Source organism: Myotis yumanensis, unplaced genomic scaffold (genome assembly GCF_028538775.1).
Source record: "Myotis yumanensis isolate MYYU_CA2020_CCGP unplaced genomic scaffold, mMyoYum1.0.hap1 SCAF_2, whole genome shotgun sequence".
Classification (NCBI taxonomy): domain Eukaryota; kingdom Metazoa; phylum Chordata; class Mammalia; order Chiroptera; family Vespertilionidae; genus Myotis; species Myotis yumanensis.
In genome coordinates this window covers 178,759,753-178,785,394 of record NW_027223753.1, presented here as the reverse complement: position 1 = coordinate 178,785,394, position 25,642 = coordinate 178,759,753, and the positions used below count along the sequence as shown (strand labels likewise).

Below are 25,642 nucleotides of genomic sequence, written 5' to 3'. Positions count from 1 at the left end.
GAATGCACATAATCTCCGGTGTCTTGGGCTTTAGCAAAACTTCTTGGTATTTTTTTCCCTAGCTGGTTTGGACTGTGGCCTGAAGGGTCCCAGGTTCAATTCCAGTTAAGGGCACGTACCTTGGTTGCAGGCTTCTCCCTGGCCTGTGCAGGAGGCAACCAATCCATGTGTCTCTCTCACATCAATGTTTCTCTCTATCTTTCCCTCTCTCTTCCACTCTCCCTAAAAATCAATGGAAAAATATCCTCAGGTGAGGATTAACAAAAAATAAAATGAAAACTTCCTGGTATTTTGCTGTATAAAATAAATGCACTGTATAGGCTCTGGGTCACTGTCTCTCCATCAGAGGACAACTATCCCACCCAGCCCCAGCTTTTTCCTTCTATCTCTGTGTCTGTCTCTTTCATTTTCTCAATCCCCAGCCGTCCCTACTCAGGAACCGGACCGCTCTCTAGCCGCACTGGATGTGGAAAAGAGAGAAATATTTATAACTGACTGTGTTTGGAGAGATGTCCTTAAAATAATTAAGGTGGCCTAGGGGAGGATCCTAACACAATATGATTGGTATTTTAAGAAGAAAAGATTAGGTCACAGACATGTACAGAGGGAAGACCATGTGAAGACACAGGGAGAAGACAGCCATTTACAAGCTAAGAGGCGAGACCTCCAAAGAAACCAACCATATTGACACCTCAATCTTGGATTTCTAGCCTCCAGAACTGTGACAAAATACCTTTCTGTTGTTTAAGCCACCCAGTCTATATACTCTTATGACAACCTTACTAGACTATCACAATATATATGTACATCTACATATCTGTGTGTGGTGTGTGCATGTATATAAATCATACACACATGCACATACATACAAAGGAGTGAGGGAGAGCAAATACAGGTAAATGAAGTAAAAGGTTTATAGATAATCTGATAAAAATATGCGGTGTTGTATTATTTTTATTTCACAATTTTAGAATTACTCTCAATTTATAATTATATATATATATATATAAAATAAGTACACATACACCAGAATTGCAAATATGAACAAAATCTAAAAGTAAAACAAAAAAGATAAAATTGTTGCCTTAAGGTGGAGGAATTCTTTTCCCTCCTCTAATATCCAACTGGTTTGTAGCTACTAATCTGGGGAATGCATTTTCTCCATTCAGATAAACAGGTTTGCCATTCCCTGGAGGATCAGTGGCCCAAGTCTAAGGTCACGCCAGTTTTCTGATTCTGGATTATAGCACATAGACTGTCGGGATCTTGACCAGCAGTTGGCAAACATTTTTCTGTAAAGGGCCAGACAGTAAACATCTTGGGCTTTAGCTCATATGGTTTATGTTCCAACTGGTTCTGAATGCTGCTGACGTGAGTTGCCCAGGAGGTGGGCTTTCTGATCCCTGTGGGGCTGGGAGGAGCTCCAGGTGGACACCCAGGTGGTAGTAGTTCACTGCCAGAAGCAAAGCAGCGTGGGTTCACAGATAGCTCTGGCTACTCTTTCATGGAGTTCTCAGGAATGTAAGCAATGCACATTCCACTAAGATATCATTCCCCGCCCCCCCCCACCCCCCCCAGCTCCAAGTTTAGCAAGCAGAGGAGTGAATCAATTCACCACACTAGATAGTTGCAGTTAGAGATGGGAGTTACTTGGCACTCACTCTCAGAGCTCCTTGATTGGAGTGGAGGCTTGATTAGGAAAGATGCCACAGTATTGTTAAGCATGGACACTGTGACCCTTCCTCCTGGCCTTCCCTGCAGCCACCCCCTAGTAACTGTGCCCTGGAGAATGGGAAATAGCCCAACTCTTTAGAGACTATCAAAACTGGCCTGGCCCAGCCAGTGTAGCTCAGTGGTTGAGCCTCGACCTATGAACCAGGAGGTCACGGTTCGAGTCCCATTCAGGGCACATGCCTGAGTTGTGGGCTGGATCCCCAGTGTGGGGCATGCAGGAGGCAGTTGATCAATGATTCTCTCTCATCATTAATGTTTCTATTTCTCACTCTCTCTCCCTTCCTCTCCGAAGTCAATAAAATATATTTTAAAAAAAAGAAAAAAAAAGAGAGAGAAACTGACTCTGATGGAAATGATAGTCTATTGGAATGCCACTCCTGTTTGCCAGAGTGGAGGCTTATTGGGAGAAGACGATATAAGGGCTTCTGACCTTGTTCACTTCACGGTAGACCTGTGGATAGTACTTCACTTCCTGAAAGTATCATTGGACTACATAACCTTAGCACACTGTAGAGTCTCCACGTTGGCTCCCTCATCTGTGGTAGGAAGGACCAAGAGGATTGCCATCGGGGTCCGCTCTTCCTAACAAACATGTCCATGTGAGCCACGGCTGCACTTGGAGTGGAACGGCAGGGGTTGTGCCAGCATCCCGGACCCGGAAGACACAGGCGTGGTGGTTCCCATCATACCTCCATTCTTTCCCCCACCGTTTCTCCCATTAGAATGGAGAATGATAGGGGACTGTGGTAAAGTTAACAAGGTGGGGATTTCAATTTGGTTACTATTCCAGAGATGATCTCCTTACTAAAGCCGATTAACACATCTCCCAGCATCCGGTTTGTAGCTTCTGATCTGGGGGACGCATTTTCTCCATTCAGATGAACAGGTTTGCCATCCCCTGGAGGATCAGTGGCCCAGGTGTAAGGTCACGTCAGTTCTCTGATTCTGGATCATATAGCGCATAGACTGTAGGAATCTTGACCAGCAGTTGGCAAACACTTTCCGTAAAGAGCCAGACAGTAAACATCTGGGCTTGAGCCCATATGGCTTCTGTTGCAATGACTCCACTTTGCTGTTGTAGCACCAGAGCAGCCACAGACAGTGTGCAAGCAGATGAGCGTGGCTGGGTTCCAACAAAACTTGATTTCCCAAAGCAGGCTGCAGGCTGGATCGATTCCAGGGGCCGAAGTTTGCCAACTCCTGATCTTGACCATCAGCATCTATAAGACATGCTAGTCCTTATGGTGATGACAGTATGCAGACAAGGGCCTGGGGACCAGGAGGTGGCAGCTGCCCTGTGACAGAAGGTGGTAGATCTAGTCTGAGGAAATGCAGGAGCTTGCCATCCCAGTGAAACTCCAGGGGCAGTTTAATAATATAGAAAAGTGAAGGTCAAATTCTTCACCTGTATTCCCTGTCATTAAGAATGAGGTACAGGGACATCTGTAATACTTTTTTTAAAAATATAATTTTTTTTATTGATTTCAGAGAGGAAGGGAGAGGGAGAGAGAGATAGAAACATCAATGATAAGCGAGAATCACTGATTGGCTGCCTCCTGCATGTCCCACAGTAGGGAATGAGCCTACAACCCGGGCACGTGCCCTGACCAGGAATTGAACCATGACCTCCTGGTTCATAGGTTGATGCTCAACCACTGAGCAACACCGGCCGGGCTGTAATACTTTTAACAGTAAAGCTAAATTTTGTTTTAAAAAAGAATGAGGCACAATATTTGGTGACTTTCTTTGGATTATGGAGCCAATATGCATCATAGTTAGCTAACTTGCTTTGCCAATTTACTGTTTACTAGGAAACCTGAAAAGCAGTGTGTGCCTCCCTGGCTATTTTTTTTAAAAAACTGTGTTCACACCTGGCTTTCCTGCACATGAGCAGAGGACATGTCTACCTGTGTGTGCATGGAACTGTTGGTGGGCCTGAGTAGGGATGGGGTCAGATTAGCCTAAAAGGTAATCTCCCTACCTACCTCGGTGAGTAAGTTGTGAGTCAGGCTTCTGGAAGGACTATGGTGAGCATTATACATCATGAAACCCAAAACGGTGAGCAAAGATCTCAGGTTTCCTCCTAAGCCGAGTAACAGCTTACCTCATCTTGATGTTAAGAGCTATTCAAGGAGTTCGCTCGTTCCAATATGAACCTACCCCCTAGTTCAGCAGATTGTCTACAAACCTAATAGCAGGAACCTTTTCAAGGGTGGTGAAGGGGACAAGCAGGTAAGAAAGGACAGGTGAAAGAAAAAAAAGATATAATCAGTGGTAGTGTAAAAGTTAACATCTCCCCTTACTCACAAAAAGAAATGGGTACTGGCCCAGCCCATGTGGCTCAGGTGTTGAGGGTCGACCTATGAACCAGAAGGTCACGGTTTGATTCCTGGTCAGAGCTCATGCCCAGGTTGTAGGGGGCATGTAGGAGGCAGCCGATCGATCAATGATTCTCTCTCATCATTGATGTTTCTACCTCTCTCTCCCTCTCCATTCCTCTCTGAAATAAATAAAAATATATTTTAAAAATGAGAAATGGATACTGAATGCAAAGATTTAGGTAACAGAAAAACACAAAGAATAAAAACCAAAAGTATTTTTTTTTCACACCCAAAGATAACCATCATAACATATGGCCTATTGCAAGCTAATATTTTTTCTTTGCTATGACTACGTATATGAGTATATATATTTAAACAGAATAATAGTGTATACGCTCACTAATAACCAGCTCTTGAAGTCTGCAAGTATAGTGATCATTTTCCCATGTCAATAAATATTTTTATACGACATTGTTAGGTCGGAGAGAGCCCAGGATCGGATACATGCAGACATGTGATGAGACAATGGACTCCCCCTGGAATTTCTCACAGATCAACGTGCCAGACACAGATACCGGCTTCTTCTCCCTGAATCCACATACCCCCCTGCAGCTGAAGCCTCCTCAACTGAATACCTCAGCTCATGTCCCCGCCCCTCACCCAACCGCAGTATAAAAAGCGCCCCCCTCCATGTTGGTGTGAATCCACGTGCCCTGTCTTTGGGGGTACGTGGGTCTCCCGGGGAGGCAGAATAAACTTTCCTTTCCTTTCTTTTCTGATTCACTGGACTCTATTTCTTGTGCCGCCTCCTGAGCCACCTAACCTAACAGACATGACTTTCAATGATTACATACAAGTTCCTCAAACAGAAAATGCCTTACATTTCTTAGCCCATGACCTACTGATTCACATTTAATAATCAGTGTTTCTTGCAAAGGCTATCTGCCAGTTTAGAAAATGTTATGATTATGCTTCTACAATAAGCTGTCAGCATATATAGCTTCACTAGATCACTGAACATTTTTGGAGCACATCTGAGGTCAAGAGCTGTTCTGCTAATTGAAATAATTAAAGTGTCTCTTTTCTCAGGAGATTTCCCCAATTCTCCTTTTTAATGGCATTAGTCATAGTAACTAAAATTCATGTCATGTTTTAATGTAACCTCTGTCAGTTCTGGGAACAACATTTGTGCAGCAATAATTTTTACCTAAAAGGCACATACCCGGCTGCAAAACATATCTATTACAATGTCACCAACGTGAATCATTCATCTGGTAGGTACTTACTGAGTCCCTGAAATAAACAGAGCGGTACCTGTTCAGGCAGGCACCATGCCATAAACACCGAGCTTCCAGGCTACGGAAAATATAACTTCTTTCAAAGGATTTGCTCTTTACAGAGAGGGACAAAATATAGCATCAAGGTTATTCAAATAACAGCACAAAAGATGTTATCAGGCAGCGTCCAATGATGGATACAGGCAAGAGGGCTGTCATTTAAAAAGACCAGCCCCTCAGGGTTGGAGCCATCAGAAGAGGCCCCGTGGAAAAAATACCAAGTCTTGAAAGGATTGAGAAGATAGAAATCAGAGGAGAGGGCTTTCAGTTAAGGCTAGGAGACAAGTACATTTATCCTTGGGGGACAATAAAGTGAGCTCACCAGAAGTGTAGGAGTGGGAGGATCGCCTGGAAGAATTGCTGGAGGGAAGAGGTCCTTGAAAGTCAGGCTGAGGAGTTCAGGCTCCACCCTGAGCCTCATGGGAGGAGGCTTTTTGTCAGTGGAGTGACTTGGTGGCCTGAACACCTTGGTGTGACAGAAATCAGTTCCTAGTCTTAGGTCTTCTGAAGTCTCTTTGGTAAGACTTTGAATTTATTTTTAAATATATTTTATTGATTTTTTTTTTTTTTTTTACAGAGAGTTAGAAACATCAACTAGAGCAGTGGTTCTCAACCTGTGGGTCGCAACCCCTTTGGTGGTCGGACGACCCTTTCACAGGGGTTGCCTAAGACCATCCTGCATATCAGATATTTACATTACAATTCATAACAGTAGCAACATTACTGTTATGAAGTAGCAACGAAAATAATTTTATGGTTGGGTCACAACATGAGGAACTGTATTTAAAGGGCCAGAAGGTTGAGAACCACTGGACTAGAGAGAAACATCTATCAGCTGCCTCCTGAACACCTCCTACTGGGAATGTGCCCCCGAACCAAAGTATGTGCCCATGACCAGAATTGAACCTGAGACCCTTCAGTCCGCAGGCCGACACTCTATCCACTGAGCCAAACCGGTTAAGGCAAGAATTTGAATTTATGTTGGAAGTTAAAATTGTTTGACCAGCATCACTTCATTCCTGCTCTCTGATCAAGATCCACATGTAGAAACTAGCCCCACAGTAAAAGAGTCATTATAAGTTCATATGTAGAATTTGCAAGATTAAGTTAAATAGTTCTAGTAATTGAACTAGATTTTTTTTTTATCCCGAAAAAACCAGGTTAAGACATTGTCTGAATTCAGTGAAGTTTCTCTTAACTTTTTAGTCTTGATACATTTTTATATTATGAAACAAATGTAACACTGTTGAAGACATTTTGAAAGCAGACACAAAATCCTATAATCAAATTTAAGCATAGCTATTACAATTTTGCATCTTTTCAGTCCTGTCAGTCTTTTCAGTCAGTAAAAATGTTTATTTTTACTCAGTTACAATAGTATTGTATAAGCATGGTAAATACGTTAAGCTAACATACTACAACACATTAAAGCCATCATTGTAAAGGTTTGTTTAAACATCTTTGAGTAGATATACACAATTTAACCATTCCTCCATGTTTAGATGGTTTCCATTTCCCTGTTTTGATTAGAACTTTCCATCTGGTGTGCTATTGGCATTCTGGTGTGCAGAGGTGGGAATTCAGGTGTGATAAGGTCTCTTGGGTCCTTGGGAGTATGTGGGTGGGTCCCTCTGTGACTGGACCCCCAGACCAGTAGCCTCAGACTGTGAGAAGCATCCTTCACTGGTGGCTTCAGTGGGCTGTACAAACATTATCATTTTTGATGTGCCACTACACGAAAAAAGTTGGGTGCATTTTTATAGGGATGCAGTAAGCATCTTCAATTTTGATTAATTGTTACTGGTTATTGAACTTAGAGTGTTTTTGTAATTGAGTTTTAATTACTTTTACAATCAATACTTGCACATAATAAAAATGTAAATAATACAGAAAGATAGAAAGTGGCAATAAGTTCTCCTCTAACCTCAGGCATTGTGGGCTTGTCCACAGAGCTCAACCTCATTAATTTCTTACGGATGCTTGTGCAGACTTCCTAAGGCCAAACAAGCATCTGTCTGTCTATCTATCTATCATCATCATCTATATTGACAGACAACATTAGAAATATTCACCACAGTTAACATCCAACTAGAAGGAAGGCCCATGGTGTACGGGATGAACTAGAGTGCTTACTGCATATCATCAAACTTGCATGCCTTCCTTGTTTTCACACATTGATTTGCATTTGGCTTTTTTTCTCTAGTAATATTATTTGGAGATTTTTCCACATTAGCAGACACAGAAATCTTCATTCTTTTCAATGGTATTGTATTTTAACCATTTCCTGTAGATGGATCTTTAGGCTGTTCTCAGTCTTTTGCACTATAAGTAATGCTCCAACAATGATTCTTACACAGCATGAATTTATCTGTGGCATAAACGTCCAGATGAGGAATTGCTGGAAAAAGACAGTACAGTATATGCGTATACAATTATGATTGGTGTTGTTAATTTCCTTCCAAAGAGGTTTACCATTTTTTATTCCCTCCAACCATGTTTATGATGGTCTATTTCCCAAACACGGGCCAACTCAATATATCTTCATTAGGCTGATGGCTAAACAATGGTGTCTTCATTTAATTTGCATTTAATTTAAAAATATTTAAGTTTGGAATGCGTTTGAATCAAGTTTTTAATCTGTAATTGGACAAGAATCTGAAACAGACACAGCTACTACTAGAGGGTGATAATCAGGGGAGAATAAGTAAAAAGCAAAATCTCCTTCACAGTGTCTGCCCAATATGGGATAGGAATAGGGTTTAATATTTTGCTTTCTGCCTCTTTTCCTTCTCCATTTCCATCAGGCAATGTGTTTTATGCTTGAGCCTTGCTTAAGGGAACGGGAATTTAGAAGAGCAAGGCAAGAGAGGGCTTGTCTGTCCACTTCTCCTCAATTTCCAGGTACCTCTCCTGCCTCCCTAGCAGAACCAGCACATCAGGAAAATCAGGAAGAAGAAGAGAAAAATAACAGAAGAAAAAAAAAGAATTTAAGGACAATATGATCTGGGAGAGGTGTTTTGACTCACGATTTCTGCGTTTCAAGAACTGGCAGGAATCACCGGGTATCCTGCCCTTTATTGTCCGTATGGTAAGGGAACTGCAATGGAATTGAACCCCTGTTTTAAGAGTTTTTATTTTATTTTATTTTATTTTTTTATAATGGAGTATGCTGTGAGGCATTCTCTGTTCGCAAATTATTTCCCCCCCGCCCCCCACCTTCCAGCCAACCCCATCATTAGTTATTTTGAGGAACTGGAGAGCAAGACAGGAATGTATATGTCTGCACGTAAGATCCCCAAATCAGGCCATTGAATGCTGGACAGGGAGACCTCGAATCACGCAGAAGACGGTGCAAAGAGAAAGATGTAATCGCCTCCGAATAAAATCTTGATGTAAGAAAACTCTTAGGAGAGCAAAAACAGAGCCTAGCCTCACTGGGTCCTATCTCTTCCGATGAGCTTTAGATGCTAAGTGAGGAACCAGCCTGAGTGCGGTGAACACCGAAGCGCCAAGAGCAAATTTCGATGCGGGCCCGACGTTAGGGTCCAGATTTGTACCTGGAGTTCCACCCCTGCCCAATCAGGGGACGTTCCCATTCCATCTTCAGTTATTTTAAAAGCAAGCGGGTTTTAAACCCCCATTCCTGCTCTTTGTGCTGCTGCCTCGGAGTTGCTTCCTCGCAACCTAACGCCGGAGGGGGTGCCCCCCAGCAGGCCGACGGCAGGGATCCGCAGCCCCCCTTCCCCGCCCCGGGCTCGGGAGCCGACGCCCGCGGGCTAGCCCTCCGCCCCGCGCCGCGCCGCGGAGCCCGCCCGGCCCAGGGCTCCTCGCCAGCGCCCCCTCCCCGGCACGCTGCGGCTGGCGCTCCCCTCGCCCCGCCTGACGCTGCAGCTGGGCCGGCGATTCGCCATTGGATTAAAAATAGCAGCGTCCCCCCAGCCCCGCCCGCTGGCCCCAGGGTCCGGGTGCCCGCTCCCGCCCCGCGGCCCGCTCTCCCCGCCCGCCCCAGCTCGGCTCCGATCGCCCGCGCAGCCCGCCGCCGCCGCGGGCAGACCCAACTCCGCTCGGCTCCGCTCGGCTCGGTGCGCGCCGCGGCCATGCAGCGCCGGGGCGCCCTGTTCGGCGTGCCGGGCGGCAGCGGCAGCAGGAAGATGGCTGCAGGGGACATCGGCGAGCTGCTGGTGCCCCACATGCCCACGATCCGCGTGCCCAGGTCCGGGGACAGGGTCTACAAGACCGAATGCGCCTTCTCCTACGACTCGCCGGTGAGTGAGGCTGGGCTGCGCTGCCGGCGCCCGGGGGAGGTGGCGGTGCCGGCGGCCTGCGCGGCTGCGAGCCGGGGAGCTGGGCGGCACGTGAAGCGGGCGGGGAAGATGCGCAGTGGCCGCGGGATCTCCTGCTCCGGGCGGCGGAGTTGGCTCTGGGGTCCCGCAGTTCGGCGAGCGCTGACTGCGTGCCTGCTGGGGACTGGGCGCTGCCTGCAGCCGAAGGTGGGGTCGCCGGGGGGTTCTGCTCCGCCAGCCTTCCGAGGCTGGCAGGGCCTCAGGTCCCACCAGCCTGCCCCCAGCTCCGCCAGCGTTTGGAAGATCGAATGGAAGAGCCCCCTGATCCGGGACTGCACGGTGCAGAGGGTTTGCGTCCTCCTGGAGGCGAGAGCGCAGGGCGCGTAGGTGGACGGATGGATCCCCTTGGACACCCACAGCCTTTCTCTTGGACCCTTTGCTTTGCCCAGGGATTCCCACTCCTGGACAACCCCAATTTCCCCTTGGAGCTTTGCTGCCTCCACTTTCCGTTTCTCCGCACTCCTTTTCTTTCCGCAAGAACGTCAGAAGAAACCTCTGGCACCTCTACCCGGGCGGCAGAAATAGGGACATCTCCTGGATTGTTATGGTTGTCTTAGACCTCTCCCCTTTCCCTTTAAGCGAGTCACTTGGACTGAAATGCACTCGTATAAATTATTAAAAGTTCAATCTCGAATCGTGACCTCAGAGGCTGGAGGGGGGAAGTAAAGACGGATGCCTGCCTTCCACCCAGGACACCGATGGTGGTTTTCACCAGGTTGTATGTGTGTGTGTGTGTGTGTGTGTGTGTGTGTGAGAGAGAGAAGGGAAAGGAGGATGACTGTCCCTTCCAGGAGTCAAAATGGGCTTCAAAGTGACTCAGCTGTCTGGCGTCTATCATGTCTTTCTGAGGACCAGGTTATTTTTATCCACCCACTTTAGGTCTCATGTGTCACCCCGCAGATCCCAGGGCAGCTGGGAGGTGCCTGGATTGGAGGCAGGTTTCACAAGAGTCTAACACATTTTATTCATATTCTGTAGAGTGTTGTTGGAGAAAAGACAACAACCACCCAGTGAGTGGCACATGTTCCACAGTATCTTGTGGGTTACTTGGCTGATTTCAAAGCACTTTGGTTGGTATACAGTGGAGCACCAGCGTTCATAGACTCGCTGTGACATTTAGTTTTCCCTTTATGCTAATTCCAGATCATTTGGGGGATAAAAATCTCACTTATTTGTTAACTACTTATTTTTTTTTTCTTTCGAAAAGTTCTGTGTAAAGTGGAATGAAATGGTTGTGTTTAATCACGTTCCCAATATTTAAAGTGATTGTCAGCAGTGGCATTCAATTCTGTTATCCACAAAGGATTTGAAAATTTCAGATTTTGTGTCCAGTGCTGGGCAGGTTCCCACCAATAGCTCCTAAGGGTGCAGAAGGATGGTCTTCACTTAAGCAACTGACAGATTGGGACGTCCAGGAAGAAAACTGGCTTAAAAAAGTCTTTTAGGAGAGCACAACATGTCAGCTGTGTAAAACTGCTTTTTCTGTGTTTGGTCTGGGTTGATCTTCAAAAATTTTTTTTTTTTACAAATTTTTCATTGGTGACCTTTACCTCATTATATAGTGTATAGCAGGTGTGAGAAAGCTGACGATTTAAATTCACGTCTACAAATAGTTATTGGGAGTTTACTGTGTGCCAAACACCGTTCTAGAAGCATCTTGTCCGATGTGAAATGATGATTTTATTCATTCCTTGGGGAAGACTGGGCTTATTTACAAGGCCGATGAATCAGTATATTTCATTTTCTGTTTCGTGGAGGAAGAGAAAGAGGATTTTATAACAAGTTTGACTCAAGCACGGTGCATGATAATGTGAGATCTTCCCCTATGGCAGTTACTTAACCCTTCATCAGGAACCAGGCAAGGTTTCTTGAGCACCTACTATGTGCCACGTCATATGGGCATGGCTGTAAGAATGATACAGAGCAAAATGCCTTGGTGCCGAACACACCAGAAACTTTAACCCGCAAGTATTATAGGACTGTTGTAGAGAAAAGACCAAAAAATCATTTGATTAAAAAAAAAAAAGAAGTAATCCTTGCTTTGGAACCTTTTGAAAAAGGTCATAGATAAAGGTGGATAGAAATAAAGGAGACCAATATTCCAAACAAGGTAAATCACATGTGTAAACACACAGAGTGTGAACATTATTTTCTTATTTGTTTGTACTGTATTTGGAAGGAAAATATTGATTTAACAAGAAGTGAGTAGAAGATGGGGTCCTTGAATACCTAGAACAGGATATATGTACATGTAGTCAGTTATGGAAAGCTACTTACAGTAATGTGATGTGCATTGCCGTTAGAGGAAGACTGAATTGGTAAACTTTTATTATGTATCTACCTTTGCTGTGCTTCACCGTTTTTGGGTGTGAGTATTGAGTGGGATGGTATGATTACTCATTTTAGTATCCCTGTCCTTCCATTCTTTTTTTTTTTTTTAATATGTTTTTATTGATTTCAGAGAGAGGAAGGGAGAGGGAGAGAGAGTTAGAAACATTAATGATGAGAGAGAATCATCAATTGGCTGCCTCCTGTATGTCCCCTACTGGGGATCGAGCCCACAACTGGGAATGGAACCATGTCCTCCTGGTTCATGGGTCGATGCTCAACCACTGAGCCACATTGGCCAGGCCCTGTCCTTTCTTTCTTCTCACCTTCTAGGGCTTAGTGCAAAGCAGATGCTCAGTAACAGTCCTTCTGGGGTGAGTGAGAATTTGTTTTTTCATCTGCTAATTTGGTTTCATCCCAGACCCACTTTGCTACCTCAACCTGTAGGTTCACCTCTCCATGGCTTGGCTCACCTTGCAAGATCTGTAATGTGACCTTCCTGGAGGGTGGGGATGTGCATCTTTGTGTCCTCAGTAGCCTGCCCAGCATCTGGTATAAATACCAGGAACTTAATGAATACTCACCGTTCTACGAAATGTATGAATTACATGTAGTTACAGGTTCTGAAAATGGTAAGGACACAACATATCGGAAACTTTGGGAAAGGAATTATGGGGATTATGTAGAATGTGGTAACTTCATTGATTGTGGGGTATAGGATTCAGACAGACGGAATCCTAACTCTGTCACCCAGCTATGTAACTTCTATCTGCCTCAGTTTCTCCATCTGTGAAATGGGGCCAATAACAGAACCTACCTCCTGGGGTTGTTTTGTGGATTAAATAAATTAATATGTTAAGTGTGCCTGGCCAGTTGGTAATCATTATAGAAAGGTAAGAAAGTGATTAAGAAAGTCAGTCATGGTCGGAAGCCTGAGTGCTTGGTTGTCAGGGGTTATGCAGAAACCTCCATGTGGTTAAGTGGGGAAATTGGTCTTCAGGGACCACCGTGTAAAATCTCCTCCTGTCCCCTGTCCTGTTGAGCCCCTCCTTCACCGCAGTGAGCTTTGTCCCATCTCTCCTCAGCTTCCAGGTTGCCAGCTCCTGGCGGGCCAGTCTCTAGGTCTTCAATGCATGAGATTCATTTCTTTTTCCAGGACCACTTTCCTTTCCTGATTGCCTTTAGGGGCTTCCTCACCTTTCCTTTTCTGCTTCAGACCTGGTCCTTTCCTCTGGAGCCTCTGTTGTTACTTAGAATCTGTGTCATCACCACAGCAGTAAGTTATAGTCTAACTTCCATAGTTTGTCATTATTATTATTATTATTTTACCCATTTAGCTGGTAGTTTTAAAGCATTGACTAGGTATGAAGCCTCGTACCAAGCCCCAGGTACCTGGGCCACTCTTGTGTTTATATTCCCCCTCCCCACCTGTCTGGGGTGGAGAGCTTATCTTAAGCCTGGTCTTAGCTGGTTCAACTGAAAGATTGAGAGCAGGGCTTAGGCCCAGGCAGTTTATTTTGGAAAGGTATCCCAGGGAACAGAAGTGGAGGAACATCCAAGGGAACAGTGACAAAGGGAAGGAAGGAAAGACAATCCAAGAGTGAGTGAGTGAGCCGGCTACACGGTGGCCACTCGTGCCTAAGCCGGCCGGAGACTCTGGGAAACTGTTGAATGTACCTCCTCATCCTCCACCTGGATCACGGAAGGGGCGGGGGGAGTTTTATCCACTGGCTCCCATGGCCCGTTGGTCAAGGGTGCTCCAGGGGTGAAGCGCCCTCACTCTTCCAGGTGGGTGTTGGTGCGGGAGGGGCTGAGCAGGCAGCAGCTGGGAAGGCGGAGATCCTGGTGCAGTGAGGCTAAGAAGGCAGGTCACACCTGCTGGGCAAGCAGCCTTACACCACAAAGGTGGCCTGAGAGGATGTGAGAGCAGCATAATGAGTGCCCCCGAACCTCTTCTTCCTCCCAGCATCGATCAGCACTGTTTTGTAAAAGGGAGTTTCCCCCATTCTCCAAAGCTCTGAGAGCTCTGGGTGATGTTGAGATGTCCCTGTTGGTTCTCTGCTTCCCTGGGAGTCTTTGTCAAACTCTGGTGGACGGGGCCTCATGGGGATGGCTGGTTTAGATACGCGTTGGGAAAGGCTTTGAGGTCATCTACTTGTAGGAAAACTTCATATTAGGGGCTCAGTAAATCCTCCTGTGATATTGTTGATTTGCTATAAGGAACGTATATTTGGTCTTTGTTCCTGGCACAGAGTCCCGAAAACTCTTGGAATTTCCTTAGTGATAAGTGGCAAGAAGGTGTTATTTGTTATTTATAACAAGCCCCTTTCAACCACACCTGTAACCACCGTTCTATTCTAGGCCCCTCATGTAAGTGGGATCCCACAGTATTTGTCCTGTTGTGTCTGGCTTTTTTCACTTAGCATATCATCAAGGTTCATCCATGCTGTAGTGTGTATTAGAATTCCCTTCCTTTTTAAAGCCAAATAATACTCTGCTGTGCGTTCAAGGTTCATCCATGCTGTAGTGTGTATTAGAATTCCCTTCCTTTTTAAAGCCAAATAATACTCCGCTGTGCGTGTGTGCCACATCTTGTTTCTGCATTCCTCTGTTGGTGGACTTTGGGCTGCTTCCACCTTTTGGCTGTGATGAATAAAGCTGCTATGATCGTTGGTGTGTACGTCTCTGAGTCCCTGTGGAATGTGTGCTTTTTACTGTTGTGCTATGCATGCTGCCTTCTGGGCAATGAGACTTGCCATGGCAGTGCTTACTTGGAGGAGAAAAAGTAATTTAATTTAGGATCTATGCAGAAAAATCATCATCCTAGTGGGTAAACAAAACTGACATAAGATAGTAAAGTAAAATTTAGGAAGCACAGATTTTTTTTTTTCCTTTGAAGATGAAAACCTAAACTAAGCCTAATTGGTTTCACACATCAAAAGTTCCCTGCCCAGCCCTGGCTGGTGTGCTCAGTGGCTATAGCATCAGCCCTGGAACTGAGGGGTCTCGGGTTCAATTCCCCTTGAAGGGCATGTCCCTGGGTTGCAGATTTGATACCCGGTCCTGGTCAGGGTGTGTGCAGGAGGCAACTAACCGATGTGTCTCTCTCACATGGTCTCTCTCTCTCTCTCTCTCTTTCTCTCATCTCTCTTTCCTACTCTCCTCCCACCCTCCCTCCTTTCTACTCTCTTTAAAATCAATGGAAAAAATATCCTGAGTATTAACCAAACCAAACCAAAAAAAAAAAAAGAAAAGAAAAGTTTCCTGCTCAAAGAAGCTAACTACAAAGTTGTTTTGTAGCAATGATTCTCAAGTTCTTTGGCCAATTTATACTCTTAAATATTTTTGAGGATCCTTAAGAGCTATTATGTGGTTTCTATCTATTGTTAGTTACCATACTAGAAATTAAGACAGAAAAATTTAAAACAGCTTCCATTCCATTAGCTATTCAAGTGGTGATGTCATCATATGTCATGATGACTCTTGAAAAATGCCACTGTGTGCTCATGAGAGAATGGGATTGAAAAAAACAAATAAATTCACCTTGTGAAAACAGGTTGACCTTGCAGATTACTTGAAGGGTCTCAGGGGCATCACAGGGTTCCCAGGTCATACTTTGAAAACCAAAGTTCTAGAGTTTAGGCAAGAAAACTACAACTGGTTCCTCCAGTGACATACCCCCCTGCATTTCGACTTTTATGGGTCAAATTTTCACATGTGTGGTGAGTGAATAATTGGTTGCTAATCTTTGCTCAACCAGAAATGTTATTTCTCATACATTCTTTTTTTTTTTTAAATTTATGTATTGATTTTCAGAGAGAGAGGAAGGGAGAGAGAGAGAAACATTGATTTGCTGTTCCACGGATTTATGCATTCATTGGTGGCTCCTTGTATAAGTGCTGGGGTCCAGCCCCAGCAGGTCCAGGGGTCCCCAAAGGTGTGGACGGAGTAGGCGAAGAAGGAATGACACGAAGGCAGCATTCAGGTGATCATCATAGTTGGGTTCCTCAGCCAGGTTCTGTCGCCAGGTTCTCCTGCCAGGTTCTATCCAGTTTCTCCTGCCATATTCTGTCTAGGTTCTCCAGCGAAGTTCTGTAGCCAGGTTCTGTCCAGGATCTTTTGCCATGTTCTCTTGCTAGGTTCTGTCTCTAGGTTCTGTCCCTAGGTTCTCCAGGTTCTATCCAGGTTCTCCTGCCATGTTCTGTCTAGGTTCTTCAGCCAAGTTCTCTCACTAGGTTCTGTTTCTAGGTTCTTGTGTGATCTCCAGCCAAGTCCTGTCTCTAGGTTCTGTCCCTAGGTTCTGTCTTCTGTTGTCTTGTTACATCTGTATTTATACCAGTTGATTCCAATCCTATCAATCTCTATCCCAAAGGTTAGGGCGTTTCTTATCTCCATTCCAGGGAGTAAAGATTATGTAGCTTAAGCGTGATTGTTTGTAGTTAAAGTGATTAACTACCTGCCTGGCACTTAGTTAAGGGGTTTTAGTCCCTCCCTAACTTCAGGGGAAAATTCCTACCTGGGGAAACAACCTTTCTCAGAGAGGTGACCTTGGTTAAAACACATAGCGCCAAGAAGGTGAGCAAACATATTAAGAACAGTATGCCATATACGCCAAGTCCCTTGAAACATATGCTGTGCAGATGTTTCTTCCCTGCAGCGACTGTGTCAAGCAGCAAGGATGGACTGGCTCCCAGCAACTAAGGATCAAACCCACAACCTTGGCATATCAGGACGACACTCTAACCAACTGAACTACCCGGCCAGGGGTCGTACATTCTTTTTGAAGCAAAATAAAATGTAGAGAATTTGACTCCTTTTGAAAAATTTACAGCTACATGGACTGGGAATTGTTGGCTCTTTCAGAGGTGAGAATTCTCTCTTCTGTTGACTGTGAGCTTCACTGTAGTGTGATCTGGCTGGGCTGTATCTTTGGGAAGCCTTAACTTTGAGCATCATGATTTTTTCCCTTTGACCACTGGTTAGGAGACCTTTGCCATCTCTCTCCTGGGAGGTGGAAGCCTGTCTGGCAGCACTCAGAGGACGGAGGACGGAGGGCTCAGCATCTGCATACTGGTCCTAGCGGGATAGTCTCTTCTGGTTCTTAACCCTATCCCTGCTTTGTTAAGCTTTTTCCTGTGTTGCAGGGGCTGGGAAGCCGGACACCTTTGATAGAAGGGTTTTGATTTTGAATCTGCCAGTGAGAGATGCAGAAGGTAAAGAGAAGAAGCCACGATTGCTGTTGCGGTGGTGGCACGTGGCAGATGGTGGGATCTTCCTAGTTCCTGTGGGACTCAGAGCCCCTCCGCCGTGGGGAGGCTGGGATCATCTGTGCAGTTTTTTTGTGATGTTTGTGCTTCCTGATTTCCTGAGCATGAGTGGTGGTTTCTCTGCCCCTGGCTCTCACAGCTCTTCCCAGGATTTTGTAAGCCTCTAATTCCCTGCATTAAATCCCTTCCTGCCTGAAATACCTAGAATGGTCTGTCTTTTCGAACTAGATCTGGACCGATACACAAATATTACACCCACATCTCCAAGTCCCCGTGTATTCAGCATGGAGCCCCTATTCTTAACTGAGCCCAGTGTTCCACAGACCTGAGTCCTTTGTGTCTACCTGCTTTAGAAGAAATCTCCAGTAGTTGATTGATGTGGGAAGGTCTGGTTGGCCTGGAGGAGAGCTCTGGGGCTGCAACTGCTACCCAGACAGCTTTCCAACCCTTCCTCCTTCCTTTAGTCCCTGTTTTACCCCAACTTCTAGGGTTACCTGGGGCTGTTCGTTCTGGAGGCTTTTGGAAGTTCTGTGGTGTAAGTCAGATTTTATCTTGGCTTTCTATGCCATGGGCTTGGAATCCAGCTTTGTCAGCTTGTCTTAGTCTTTTTAGCACTTAGCCATCTGCAGTCCACGCTCCAGATTTTGTTGCTGTGGTTTATGTTTTCAAAAAATCCCTTTACTGTCGTTTTATTTGTGTTTCATAAAGGAGTGAAATTGATGTGTGAGTGTAGTCTGCCCTAGTTCCCTAGAGTCCCACTTTTCCAAACTAAAATCGAGAAGTCACTTGTGATCTCTTTTTGGCAGTAATTACCTTTAAAGTTGTCTCATTTTTCAAGTTCTGGGATGTAAGCGAAGCTGCTGATCCTGTCAGGGAGCCTTTCTGAGAAAGTTTGTGATCTCAGCTTGTGTTGAATCTGGAGGTGCAGTTTTGAATTCTGCTTCTGCTCCCTGCCTGCGGCTGCCTGTGGCCCCGAGCTCACCTACAGCGCCTGCCGTCATTCATCACCCCCGCTGGGAGGAGTACAGTGCCATCCAGTGACCCTCCCTCTCTTTTAAAAAAACTGTGTAAATACACATGACACAAAAGTGACCATCTTACCCATTTTTAAGTATACAGTCGGGTGGTATTAAGTACATTCTCATTGTTGTGCAACCATCACCACTATCCATCCCCAGACCTCTTTTCATCTCAGGGCTGAAACTCTATATCCCTGATAATAATAACTCCCATTTCACCCTCTCCCCAGTCCCTGGCAAACACAAATCTGCTTTTCTCTGAATTTGGACTGCTCCAGGTACCTTATATAAGTGAGATCATACAGGATTTGTCCTTTTGCCACTGGTTTGTTTCACTTTCCATAACGTTTTTATTTTATTTTATTTTTTTAAAAAATATATTCGATTGATTTTTTACAGAGAGGAAGGGAGAGAGATAGATAGTTAGAAACATCGATGGGAGAGAAACATCGATCAGCTGCCTCCTGCACATCCCCCACTGGGGCTTTGCCCGCAACCCAGGTACATGCCCTTGACCGGAATCGAACCCGGGACCCTTCAGTCCACAGGCCGACGCTCTATCCACTGAGCCAAACCGGTTTCGGCTCTATAACGTTTTTAAAGTTCACAAGTGGTAACGTGTTGGGATTTCCTCCCCTTTTAAAGCAGAATCATATTCCATTGTATGTGTGTGCCGCATTTTGTTTATCCACTCACCTTTGGATGGACACTTGGGCTGCTTCCACCTTGTGGCTGCTGTGAATGATGCTGCTCTGAGCCTGGTTGCACCTCCCTCTCTTTTACACCACATCCCACTAGTGAGCAGGTGCCCAGATCCCAGCATAGCCTCCTCTCTCTTTCTCCACGGCCACCGTTCAGGCCCTCATCTGGCCTGGCCTGGCCTCTTGCAGAAGCCTCTTAGCAGACCAACCTGCCTCCCTTCCTGCCCGTCACACCGAACTCTTAGTTGTGTTTCTGAAACATGGGTCTTCTCATGCCATTTTCCTGTGTAGAAATTTTCAAAGGCCCCATTCAGACTTTTCTAACACAGCACATGTTGCTCCGATTTACTGAGCCACTGCCGTCCCTTAGCACCTGCCGTCTGCTTACGTTCCGTTTGGCCCAAAGGATGTTGTGTTCTTCAGGTGCTCAGCCTGGACTGCCTTCTCCCAGCCCATCACCCCTCCCCTCCCTGCAGGAAAACCCTACCAGTCCTTAAATACTAGCTCGGGTATTCTTTGTGAGCCCCCCCGCCCCCAGGTTCTGCTCCCCAGCTGAGTCAGACATTAATTTTCCTGTGCTTTCAAAACACTCTGTACATCTCTGTCAGGGTTGGGTTATGATTGTTGAAGACATGGAAGAGCTGAGGGCTTTGAGAATGAAAGGGAAAAGAATAGAGGACTGAAAAGGCTGCCATTTGGGAACCTGTATCTGGTAGGCTACATCTGTTCTGTTCCCATTTAAAAAAAATCATCACCATATATTTTGGCATTAAAATGTTACTAAAAATAGCCAATATTGTAATTTTTATTTTATCACTAGAGGCCCAGTGCACAAATTCATGCACGGGTTGGGTCCCTTGGCCTGGTCAGCGATCGGGACCATCGGTGGGGGAGGAGGGGCAGCCGGTCACGGGAGGTTGGCTGGCCATGGGAGGTTGGCTGTGGGAGCTCACTGACCACCAGGGGGCAGCTTCTGTGTTGAGCGAATGCCCCCTGATGGTCAGTGCGCATCATAGCAACTGGTCGACCGGTTGTTCCGTCGTTTGGTCATTCGGTTGCTTAGGCTTTTATATATATAGATATTGATATTATCTGACAAGTCATAAACTTGACTCTTAAAAAGCCAGGGAAAGGTGTCTTGGGGATTTACCAAGTGTTTTGCATGTTGTGATTCTAGGTGTCCCAGGGGATGTTGGTAGAAGTGATCACAGGTGGTGTCCCTCAGGGAGATGACAAGAGGGCAGGTCCCTGCGGATGTAGCCCAGGCCTCTGTGCTGCTGCTCGCGTTCAGTATCATGGGGGTCATCGAGGACTCCTCTTGTCCCATGCACAGGGAAGATGTGCACAGGAGCACCTATTTTTAGGGTTAGAACAGCAGGACCATGCAGTAATGACAAGAATTTAATGAGTCTGAACAGGCCACTAGATTCGAGATGTTGCTTGAGGTGCACAGTATGTGCTTCCTGTGATAATATTAAAAGCAAACATTTTGTTTTGCATTTATTAGCAAGTATTAGTACTTAGTTAGAGCCTGGTACACCCAGCCCTGCGCTAGGTGCTGTAGGTGGTAGGGAGGGTGTGAGTATTTAGGAGGGAAGCAGAGGGTCACAGGAGGGGAGAATGACATGGCTCTTGCTTTTGAAGAGGGGTGGATGCACCAATTTTCAGTGTCTATTATGAGTCAAACAGCGTACTAGGTACTTTTATATATATTATCTCATGTAATTATAATAGGAATTGGCTTATAAGTGATAGTGGTGCTGCCCTGTTTTACAGATGAGGAAACAGAGTCAGAGGTTAGGCAGCTTGTTCAAGGACTTGTTCTAAGACTGGGATGTGGCAGAGATGGGACTTAGCCCTGATGGGTCATGAAGCACATCTAGGATATTTAAGTTTTAAACAGTGTGGCAAGAGGACAGCACAAGGACATTGGTTATTTAGTATGGATGTTCTAGAAGTGGAATGAGGAATAGTTGGTGGGAGGTGTGGAGTCCTTGAACAGGGATTCAACTAGGAGGCTAGTGTAATAGTGGAGGGGGTGTGCTTTCATTAGGGTGATGATAGTGGGGGTAGAAGTGGCTGGGTGGTGGGAATAAGCTCAATAGAAAATTTCATGAAGGGTATGACCCAACTTAAGGACAGAATATGCAGTGGGTAAAGGAGTGGGAGGAGTTAAAGGTGACTTCACACCTGTAGGTTGGGAGATGAAGTGAATCCAGGATGAGGAAGGTGAGATGGCCACATGCAAGTGGCCAAGTCCTGCATGCCCATTGGGACAGCTGGGGACTGGATGGAGCTTAGAGGTCAGGGTTCGGATTGCAGAGTCTGGCAGTCCCTAGTTTAGAGACCCTGGGTTTGTGAATAGCCCTTCCTTGTGAAGGACCCCAGGTCCCCACCTCTTTGCTCCTGAGACCTTGTCCCCCAAGTTGTAGACGAAGCAGAGACTGGCACATGCTTCTCGCCCTCCCACCAATTGGCTCAATTCCCAGAGAAACTCAGGAGCCTGAGGCAGTATTTTTTTCCAGGAGTTAGAAATTTGAACAGATAGTCATATTATACCAGCAGTTATAGATGGGATACATGTAGACTTTAATGTTTCATGATAATAAAATCACTTTAGAGGGAATTTGTCCCATGTTAACCACATGGGTGGTTGGCCAAGTGGTTGACTGTTCTTGTGAATTGCAACTATGAAAACTTTCTCCTAATCAAACCAAGTGTTGCTGTTTTTGTCCTGGCTAATTCTTTGGGTGTGGCTGTAAAGTGGTGACCTGGGCATAGATGTTTCTGTCCCCAGCAGTTCTTAGAAACAGGCTGGTCGGTCTGCAAGTGGGGTTAGTGGGTTGATTGGCCAGGAGGAAAGAGGACATATGGGCCTGAAGGTAAGGAATGGGCCAGGGAGAGGGCAGGGGTGAAAGTAATTCCTATATTGTATCCTTCGGGAACAACTGCTGAATTGTTCCTTTGGACCCAACATTGGGCCTCCAGCCTGAAGCTTGGGGAAGAGCCTCAGGTGGTGTGGGCTCTTTCTCCAGGCCCCGACCAGCAGAATCGGGCCATGGACAGATCCAATGACTGGACCTACATTGATGAGAGTGGATGGACGGTGGGGTCGCCAAGCCCTGCAGCTACTTCACCAGGGTCTGGGAGCCCCAGACCTTGGGTCTTGTCAGGGAGCTGGCAGCCTGGGGCAGCCACCTCCCAGGGACTTCCGCTGCCTGAGTTTGGGGAGTGGAGCTGGTGGGGCCTGCTGAAGCCCCCTTCCCCTGCAGGAAAGCCTGGCAAGGCACCTGGCTCAAGCTGCTCGAGTGGGGTGGCTCTCCTTTGCCTGTCCCTTTTGTTTTCTTGGGATGAAACAGCCTTGAAGAAAAAGAAGACACTGCTCTTTCCCCCAGGCTCCCATGATGGTGTGTGCTGGCTCCTGACACCAAAACGACCTCTGCTTCTCAGTTGCTCCAATCAGCAGGTGGAGGGAGGGCAGACTGGCCTGGAATCTCATCCCTCCATCCCTTGACTACTGAGTAGCAATGTGACTTCAGCAAGTGCCTAATGTCACTGGGCCTTGGCTTTCCTCTCTGTCGTACCCACCTGCAGTGTTGTTATCCCGGCTGCCCATCACCGTGACTTGCTGCTTCCCGTCTCTTCAGTGGGCTTCAGTGGGAGGGATCCCTCCGAGAGGAAGGTGAAGTGGGATTTATTTTTTTATTATATTTTTAAAAATATATATTTTATTGGTTTTTTACAGAGAGGAAGGGAGAGGGATAGAGAGTTAGAAACATCGATCGGCTGCCTCCTGCACATCCCCCATTGGGGATGTGCCCACAACCAAGATACATGCCCTTGACTGGAATTGAACCTGGGACCCTTGAGTCCGCAGGCCGACGCTCTATCCACTGAGGTCAGGGCTGAAGTGGGATTTACCTGGTCTTGGCTTTGCAAGAGAGACATGCTGTTCTTGGTAATTCTGTGTGAGGCTCTGCTCTGAGGGCCCGCCCGGGGCATGAGTGTGTGCTGCCTCCTGAGGGGGAGGGGGACGGTGCGGGGCTGTTATTCATCCTCACGTTCACCCCCTTGTAATGGGCTCTCATGGGTTAGCCTGCACACCGAATCCTCATGTATAATGCAGTTTATCAGGGGAAATGCATCCTGAAGAGACCCATCTCTTTTAGAAAATAAGAAGACGTGACCATAAGAGGTTTTTACGTTTGACGAGGTGGCCTCACAGTTTCTTTTCTTAGATGTCAGCTGGGAACCACTTCGATGCGTTGTGGCTTCATTTTAGCGCTGCTGCGGACACTCACCTAGTGTCTTCAGCCTCTGATGATTTCTGTTTTGCCCACCTGTCCTGTGAGCATTAATTATTGTAGCGGCTCTCCGTGCCCTGCCTCAACCCTTGTTCCCCAGCTATTCGGGGACAGCGTCCTCATCGCTCCAAACACCCAGAGCAAGGATTTGGTTTTATACTTAGGGAAAAAGTTAATAAATGATGCCACCGTGGGACAGTGAATTTATATTGTGTCAAAGCCTCGCTGTTCGGACCCTGCCTTTGGCCTGGGCAGCTCTGAGGCGTAGGAGTGCTCTGCAGAGAGGGAGACCTCCAAGTTGGAGCAAGCTGGAAGAGCCATTGCATGAACATCTCTAGTTTTTCTTAACACTTCACGGCCACATTATGCTTTTTCAGTGTTCAGCAGAGAGGCCGATACCACCTGGAGATGCTACGCATTTGCTGTTTCCTACTTAGCTTATGTAGCCAAGTGTATTTCAGTGGATTTGCTGTTGAAACCAAAATTTTGGACTTTGCAAATATTGTATCTGGTAGTTCTGTTCTACTGGTCAACTGGTGAGTGTTTCCTTGAGCTCCGGCTTAGTGTAGGGCAGGGCTTTATCCACATTTCCTTCTTTGGGTTGAGTCCTGGCTACACTTGATCTGGAACCTGTTTTACTTTCTTATGGCACATTTGCTTCCCACCTGCATGTGCTTAGTTTTTCATTTAAAAACCGTTGTCTGTTTGTTTTGCTCGAGAAGCGAGACTGTACTGGGGATCTGCACAGTGGAATATTCATATCTACTATTCAGATAGGGAAGTGCCCGAGTGGCTGAATAGTAGGCAGATGGCTGCTTACTGAGAGCAAGGAGTGAGCAGAGAGCGGTGGGCAGTCTTGTGAGGTACTGAGTCAAAGCAGTCAGGAGTTGTCCTAATCTTGGCCCTTTTCCACACAGCCCCACGTCTCATCCATCTCCTAGGCGTAGGGCAGTGATGGCGAACCTATGACACACGTGTCAGAGGTGACACGTGAACTCATTTTTTTGGTTGATTTTTCTTTGTTAAATGGCATTTAAATATATAAAATAAATATCAAAAATATAAGTCTTTGTTTTACTATGGTTGCAAATATCAAAAAATGTCTGTATGTGACACGGCACCAGAGTTAATTTAACTTAATTTAGATTTAATATTCACATGTGGCCAGTGGCTACTGTATTGGACAGTGAGGGTCTAGAATATATAATGGCCTCATAACCATACATTCTCTTGACCCCTCTGTTTCTATAGTTCTCCCCTAGTAGCCAGAGTGACCTTTTAAAAATGTATAACACCTGGCTGGCGTGACTCAGTGGTTGAGCGTCAACCTATGAACCAGGAGGTCATGGTTCGATTCCTGGTCAGGGCACATGCTCGAGTTGCGGGCTTGATCCCCAGTGTGGGGTGTGCAGGAGGCAGCCAATCAATGATTCTCTCTCATTGATGTTTCTCTCCCTCTCCCTTCTTCTCTGAAATTATATATATATATATAAAATGTATGTCAGATTGTGGCACTTCTCACTTGAAAACCCTCCAGTGGCTTTCATCCCACTGAGATTGAACTCTCGCTCTGCTCCTCAGATCCTGCTACCTCTCCCTCTCCCTCGACCTTAGCACCCTGACTTTCTCTGTTTTTGTTTTTGTTTTTTGATGATGTAGCTAAGCTTTCTCTGGAGTTGTGGCCTTTGCACATGCTTTTTGTCTAGCTAGGGTGCTCTTCCCACTTTGCTTGTCTGGCCCCTCATCCTTGAGCTCGCCCCTCCCCCCCATCTCCTGAGCTGCATAAGGACCCCAACCTTCTTATCTCTCCACCCTCCCTCAGGCTTCTCTATCACCGTTATTGCTGCTGGAAATTATCTTCTGTATCTCTTGTTTATTTTCTGTCTCTCCTTACCAGGATGGAAATGTCATCAGGGCACCAACCTTGCTTGTCTGTTTCTCTCTGCAGAGTAAACCCCTGCCCTGTACCCCCACCAACGTCTCTTGCTCCCAGAGGAGACAGCACAGCCTTATTCTCTTCCTCAGCTTCTTTTCCAGACTCCTCACGACTGTCCGACTGTCCCCGGCTGGAAGCTTGGATGGCATCCAACTGGGATACGGCGTCCTTGATGTGTTTCTTTTTTTTCTGTTGCAATCACATTCGAGTCTGGCTCCCTGAGATTACAGTCCTCCTCTCCTCTCTTTTACTTGTGTGTTCCCAAAGTTCTTTAGCTACACATTTCAAAATAATCTCTTAGTTATTTCAGACCTTCCCTTCACTTTGAGTAACAAGACTATGCAGCACCTGA

General features: G+C 46.1%; 1 protein-coding gene across 1 annotated transcript in view; it reads left to right on the top strand.

Moving 5' to 3' along the window:
• The first annotated feature begins 9,454 nt into the window (after positions 1-9,454).
• USP13 (ubiquitin specific peptidase 13) overlaps positions 9,455-25,642 on the top strand; it is a 116,698-nt gene continuing 100,510 nt past the window's right edge. The window contains exon 1 of the mRNA XM_070406758.1: positions 9,455-9,657. Coding sequence (XP_070262859.1) covers positions 9,490-9,657 — 168 coding nt within the window. The 5' untranslated portion in view covers positions 9,455-9,489. The remainder of the gene's footprint in view (positions 9,658-25,642) is intronic.